Below are 7,352 nucleotides of genomic sequence, written 5' to 3'. Positions count from 1 at the left end.
TGGCTGGGCCTGGTTGAGTGGCTGGGCAGCTGGGTGGTAGTTATTCCCCATGATGAGACTGGCAATCAACTCCATGGTAGAATCTACTGGAGCAGCTAAGTAACTGCTTTAGGGATGTGGTCTGCTTCCCATATATAAGAAGCAGCTTTGGGAATGGTCTCTAGCCTTTTGGCATGCTTGAACCCTGCATGTAGCCAAGTCATTGTTCAATAGCCTGCCATGTCCTGCCAATCTTGGGATTTCATCTGGATTTTAATTAGTGGCCTGCCATGTGGTTTGGTAACATTGGGACTATGCTTTTTTTACTTGTCAACCTTAGGCTGGTCAGCCTCAGCCACCAGCAGCTGTCTGAGTGAAGAAAAGCCTCTAGCTTCAGTGGGCTGGGAGCAGGAGGCAGAGCTGAAGCCCAAGGTTGAGGGGATTTCACCCAGCCCCTAGAGCGTGGCACTCTGAACTCAGACTTAAAGCCTCCAAAATTGTAAGAGAATAAACTCCTGTTTATTCAAGCCACTGCATTTGTAGTATATTCCTGCCAGGCTGGCACTAGGTAACCAAAACAACTGTCATTTTAAATTGTCTCATATGCATGTGAAAGCTGAACAATGAATAAGGAAGAGCAAAGAAGAGTTGATGTTTTGGGGTTACAGTGTTGCTGAAAAGTACTGAAAACACCATGGGCTGCCAGAAGAATGAACAAATCTGTACTGGAAGAAGTTCAGCCAGGATGCTAATTAGAAGTGAGAATGACCAGATTTCATCTCATCTACTGTGGTCCTGTTGTCAGAGGGACCAGTCCCTAGAGAAAAAAATCATGCTTGAAAAAGAAGAGGGTGAGAGAAAATGGGGAAGACTTTCAATGACATAAATTGACACGGCGGCTGCAATGATGTGCACAAGAATAGCAGGGATTTTGAGCATAGCACAGAGAAGGGCAGTGTTTTGTTCTGTGGGATACAGTGTCACTATGAGTTGAAGCCAGCTCAATGGCACCCAACAACAGCAATGACTGTTATCATTTCTTCGTGTGTTCATTGGCTGCCTGTAGATCTTTGTAGGTGAAGTGTCTGTTCATATCTTCTGCCTAATTTTTAATTGGAATGTTTGTCTTTTTGTTAAGGTGTTGATGTTTTCTGTAAATTTTAGAGATTAGTCCCTTGTTAGTTTTTGTACTCACTTTTTCCATGTTTTGGTTTAGGTGATTTTAATCACTTCCTGTTAGTTCACTACCCCCTGTTCCCAAGATTTTGTGTGTGTTTGTGTCTATCTAGGTTATCAACCATAATTTTACTTTAAAAAGCCTAGCTATCAGTGTAATAATCATTATTTTTCAAGTAATATGCTTTCTGGCATTTCTTACAATTTATGCTTTATTGTTGATGTCATACAGTTTACCTATAGGGTTTCCTTGTGTGTAGGATAGGGTTAATTTACTTTAAAAATTTTTTTCTCAGTATTTGGAGTGTACTTTCATTCTCAGTATTAATATGTCTTTAATTGTGGAAAATTCTCATTTCTCTAAACTCTTTCAAATATTGTTTCTCTGGTACTCTTTTCATTTTATATTATTATACAACTACAGATTTTATGTGATACCTCTTCTATTCTCATTGTCTTTTTTTAAAAAAGTCTTTATTTTTTAGAGCAGTTTCTGATTTTACAGAAAGATTGTGAATATAGCACAGAGAATTCCCACAAACCCTACATCTAGTTTCCCCTATTATTAACATCTTACATTGATCTCATACTTTTGTTAAAATTTGTGAATGACAGTTTATTAAGATTTCTTTATTTTTACCTCACATTGTTTTTTCTATTCCATGATCCCATAAAGTATATCACATTATATTTAATAGTAATGTCTCCTTAGGCTCCTACTGATTGTGACATTTTCTCAGAGTTTCCTTGTTTTTAATGATTTTAATCATTTCAAGAATTGCTGGTCAGGTATTTTGTAGAATGCCCCTACTGGAAAACTACTGGAAAACTACTGGAAAACGTCTGATGTTTGGTTGGGCACTCTTACTTCCGTAGTGATACTGCCTTGGAAACCCAAGGAGGGGTCGCTATGAGTTGGGGCCGACTCGATGGCAAATAACAACAACAACAACAACAGACTGAGAGTATGGGTATTTGGAAAGAACACCACAGGGGCAAAGTGCCATTTTTATCATGTGATATCAAAGGTACATATTGTCCCCAAAATTTCTCACTGTTGAATTTTATCTTGATCACTGTACTCAATGTCTTTTAATTGTTCATTTTTGTTATTTGCTTCTTTTTTTTTCTTTTTGTTATTTACTGGACAATTAACCCATACTTCTAGTCCAATTTATGAATATACAGGCATACATAATTTAATTGCGCTTCACTTTATTGTGCTTTGCAGATATTTCATTTTTCACAAGTTGAAGGTTTTTGACAACCCTATATTGAGAAACTCTGTTGGCCCCAGTTTCCCAAAAGCATGTACTCACTCCATATCTCAATGTAACATTTTGGTCATTCTCATAATATTTCAAACTTTTTCATAATGCTGTTGCACACTTAATAGACTATAGTATAGTGGAATCATAACTTTTACATGGACCAGGAAACAAAAAAATTCTGTGAATCTTTCTTGTAATATTCATTTTATTGCAGTGTTCTAGAACTAAACCCACAATATTTCCAAGGTATACTGTACTCTTCAATTGTGTTTAGTCTGAATATTATTCTGAGATGTCTATTTAAAATTTAATAATTATGTTTTTTAATATCTGAGTTTATTTATTCTTTCTCAATCCATCTGTTCTTTTTCTTTTTTCTTCAATTCATTTCTTTTTAATTTTATTATTTCTTCACTATTATGGGAGGTGAATCTTAATTTATCTTTTTGAGCACTCCAAAATTACTTGTAAAGGGGTTGCCAGACACTTCCATACAATGTTTGATCTGTTGTAAATGGGATTGCTATATGTTCAAAGCAGAAGGGATTTTATCAATATATGAATTTACTGTATTATCTTCATCTTATTATTTTCTAACTATACTTCTTTTCCTCATTCTCTTGCTTTTCTATTTTCTTTTGTTTACCTCTTTCTAATTCCTTGTGCTAGAATAGTAGACCAAATCTTATAATGAGCGTTCTGGGGTCCAGTTTTTAGTGAAATTGTCAATATTGTACATCCAATGAATGGTTAGGAGCTCTGGTAGCATAGTGCCTAAGGCATTTGACTGCTAACCAGAAGGCTGGCTGTTCAAGCCCACCAGCCACTCCTTGGAATGAAGGTTGGGCAATCAACTTGCATAGTGATACCACCCCGGAAACCCAAAGAGAGGTCACTATGAGTCAGGTCCAACTCGATGGCACATAACAACAACGACAACAATGAATGGTTTGCTTCAATTCTTGGTAACAAATCTCTGTCTGTGAACTCTTGCCACTGCAGTCATGACTTTTGTTATAAAATATAGATCTAGCAGCTAATCAATTATAGCTCTCAGTAAGACAGTTCCCATATTTTTTGCATGCATTATGTTCCTATTTTGTTTTAGACTCACTGCTATATTACCCCATTATTACTGGAGCAAAACTTATTATCAATTTCTTAGAGTCCAGTAGGTCTGTGACTTCAACCACCCTTACAAGTTTGTATTTTTCTTGAGGTTCAAGTGGGATGAGATGTTCGTTATGCCTTTTAGTTTTCTCCCTGTCTTTTTATTTAAATCCATGATTGCAGTATGTTTGGAGCAAAGGCGATTGCATCAATATATGAATTCACTGTACTATTTTCATCTGATTATTTTCTAACTGTGTTTCCTCTCCCCACCTTCTTCCTTTTAGGACTTCTTTTCTTTCCAGGATGTGCAATTGGCCTGATACTGGGAGGTGTCATTATTTCCAAGTTAGAAATGTCTCCTAAAGCCATTATGAGATTTATAATAATTACATCTGCTATAACACTTATACTACTTGCATTTATAATTTTTGTACGCTGTGAAGCAGTGCAGTTTGCTGGGATCACTGAAAATTATGAAAGGTAAATATAATTTTGTATATTATATTTTTATATCAGAACTCAATAGTCAATAATTATTTATATGTTTAAACTATTACTGGAATTATTGTATATGTAAAAGAAATAGAAAGCATAGTGCCACCCTTCAGGTGTAGAGAAGAAATACTGGAATGAATAACGTTTTAAAATATTTCCCTAAAGATAGCAGAGAGTTGTTTAAGAAACAAGGAACTGAAAAGCTGAAATCTTGTAGAAAGACAAATTTTGAAGAGGAGAGACAACCTTCTGCAGCTATGTTTTTCCTGAGTGTATTGACTAATTCTGGGCCTAAGTAAGAAGGTGATAATTATGGCAAAAGGCCTTGGAAAATGAAGATGGGCTAAGAAGAGGAGAAACTGGCATAAATTTTTGATAGACCTGTAAGCCTGAGGTAGCATAGTGCCTAAGGCACTTGACTGCTAACCAGAAGGCTGGCAGTTCAAACCCACCAGCCACTCCTCAGAAGGAAGGTTGGGCAATCCTACTTCCATAGTGATACTCCCTCGGAAACCCAAGGAGGGGTCGCTATGAGTCGGGGCCGACTCGACAGCATATAACATAACAGTAAGCCTGAGGAGACAAAAATTAGGGCTTGAGGAGCTAAAATAGCAGAGAGAAGGAAGTAGACAAATGAGAAAAACCTGTCAGGTTTTCACTTAATGTATTTTCTGAATTATGAAGCTGTGCATGGAAAGAAGTTACTAAATCAAGCAAGAATCCTGTGAAAAGTAGGCAAGAGTTTTCAGTAGTAATGTTATGTTCTGTGGATAAGAGCTGGAGTTTAAAATGTGTTGTGAGGAAGAACTCTGGTGAACACTCCAGGTTCCTAATTACTAACTCTGCAAGGCTAAAGTCTGAGATTGGGGCCTTCATAACATACAAGAGACTTGTTGTTGTTGTTGTTATGTGCTGTCGAGTCCTCCTTGGGTTTCCGAGGCAGTATCACTACGGAAGTAGGATTGCCCAACCTTCCTTCCGAGGAGTGGCTGGTGGGTTTGAACCGCCAGCCGTCTGGTTAGCAGGCAAGTGTCTTAGCCACTATGCTACCAGAGCTCCCATACAAGAGACTAGCCAGGAGTTAATATAATGTCTAATTGGATTCATGTGGTCATCCAACCCACTATCCAGCAGGAGAAAGGTAGAGCCAACACTCTAACAAAGAAAGATGATATCAACCACAGCTTATGAAGTATCTTACACAAAGGTTTGGCATTCAAAAGGAACATACCAGGCAAGCCAAAGGACATGGCCAAAACTATGAGACAAAATTTGCAATAGAAAAGTCCCATAGGTGATCTAGATGTTTACATTATAAATAAGAATGTTAGCATACTATTGATTGGAATGATAATACTACTCACTGAGTTTCTCATCTGAACACATGGGACCAGAAGATAATGAAGCAACATCTTTACAAAGCTGAAAGAAAAGAACTGCCAACTCATAATTCTTTATTTAGTGAAAATATTCTTCACTTCAAGAGTGAAGGTGAATACAATGATAATTTCAGATGAGGAATAACTAATAAAATTTGTCAGAGCTGCAAGAAAACTTTTCAGGGTGAAGATAATTGACAGTAGAGGAAAACTTGAAAGTTAAAGAGTAAAGGGAGAGTAACAAAAGAAAGGCCTGTGATCTACTTTCAAAATATTCAGCCATTGAAAACACCATAACACAGTTCTATTGTGAGAATATGGAGGTTTCTACTGGAAATCAACTCAATGACAACTGATTTATAGAGAATCAAGGATGAGAATTAATTGAAGTTCTCTTGAGAAACCATGTGAAAAAAGAGTGAAATATTTTAAGTGTTGTGTGGAAACAACAAAACAAAGCAAAAAAAAAAAAAAAAACCCTAGGATTCTGTACCTAGTGAGATTATTCCTAGTAGAAATAGAAATTTTCAGACAAATGAAAACTGAAGAAATTTGTCATCAGTGGACCTGCCTGGTGAGAAGAAGTCCTACAGAAAGAAGGACAATTTTATAGGACTTAAACTTAGATTGACATAAGAAAGGAAGAGGAGGAGAAATAAATGAAGGTAAAATAAAATTTTCTACTTTTATTTTTTAAAAAATTGATCCTAATGAATAGCTATATTTTAAAAATAGTAACAACAATGTACTGAGTAGTTAGCTTATGGATAAGTGAAATAAATATAGCATTATTATAAGGGTCAAAAAGAAAGAGTGAAAATAGTCTGAAATACCTCCACTACCTGTGAAGTAGTATAATTTTAAAGTAGCCTCAGATTAGTCATAATGCATATTAAAACCCTAGAGCAACCACTAAAATATTTTAAAAGCAGAAAACTCATATGGTAAAAGATGCAAAACCAAAAGAAACTCACTGCCATTAAGTTAATCCTGACTCATAACATCCCTTCCTTGTGTTTCTGAGGTGGTATCTCTACGGAAGAAGACTGCCCAACCTTCCTTCTGAGGAGTGGCTGGTGGGTTTGAACCACTATCCTTCTAATTAGCAGTCAAATCCATTAGGCACTACACCACCAGAGCTCCATAAGAGATGAAAAGAAAGAGAAATCTAACATGCCAATTAAAACCAGAGAAGGCAGAAAATGAGGGGAATACAATCAAAGAAATAAAAAGTACAATAAATAGAAAACAATAATAAATATGGTAGATATTAATTTGAGTATGTCAATAATCTCTTTACATGTGAGTGCTGTCTAAATACACCAATTAAAACACAGACTGACAGAGTATATGAAAGAAATGACCCAACTATATTTTGTCTATTGAAATTCACTTTAAAAATGAAGACACAGGTAGATTAAAAGTAAAGGAATGGTATAGGGTTGGCAGACAGTGGTATAACTTTATGTGTATGATCTGAATTCCCAACTGTATAATGGAGCTGACAAGGGGCAAGGTTGTGGTCACTGCTTGGTCACAGCCAGCTACCCAGAGGGACAGAGTAGTTGAAACTGTGGGCTCAGGACCATAATCGCAGAGAACATTAAGCTCAATTGGCATAACATACTATGCAAAACATTGTTCCACCTCCCACTGTGGTGCGTAGTGACTGAGATCTTAAAAGCTTGCAAGCTGCCATCTAGATGCAACGATGGGTCTCTCTTTATCCAGAGCCAAGAAGAATGAAGAAAACCAAAAATCCATGGAAACAATTAGTCCTAGTGACTGGTACACCATCTGATCTGCAGCCCATATGACTATGAGACCAGAAGAACTAGATGGTGCCCAGCTTCTACTGTCAACCACTTGGAAGAGGATCTATGTAGGAGATCCTGGATAGACAGGGAGAACAAAGTTGAACCAAACTCAAAATCATTTG

General features: G+C 36.7%; 1 protein-coding gene across 1 annotated transcript in view; it reads left to right on the top strand.

The window, feature by feature from the left end:
- Positions 1-7,352, top strand: part of SLCO6A1 (solute carrier organic anion transporter family member 6A1) — a 263,122-nt gene that overhangs the window by 143,521 nt on the left and 112,249 nt on the right. Inside the window, exon 8 of the mRNA XM_007942498.1 lies at positions 3,824-4,019. Within this exon, the coding sequence (XP_007940689.1) occupies positions 3,824-4,019 (196 nt within the window). The remainder of the gene's footprint in view (positions 1-3,823; positions 4,020-7,352) is intronic.

Source organism: Orycteropus afer, unplaced genomic scaffold (genome assembly GCF_000298275.1).
Source record: "Orycteropus afer afer isolate SDZICR_OR568_19922 unplaced genomic scaffold, OryAfe1.0 scaffold00091, whole genome shotgun sequence".
Taxonomy (NCBI): domain Eukaryota; kingdom Metazoa; phylum Chordata; class Mammalia; order Tubulidentata; family Orycteropodidae; genus Orycteropus; species Orycteropus afer.
Note: the sequence above shows the minus strand (reverse complement) of the source record. Positions and strands in the feature narration are given on the sequence as shown.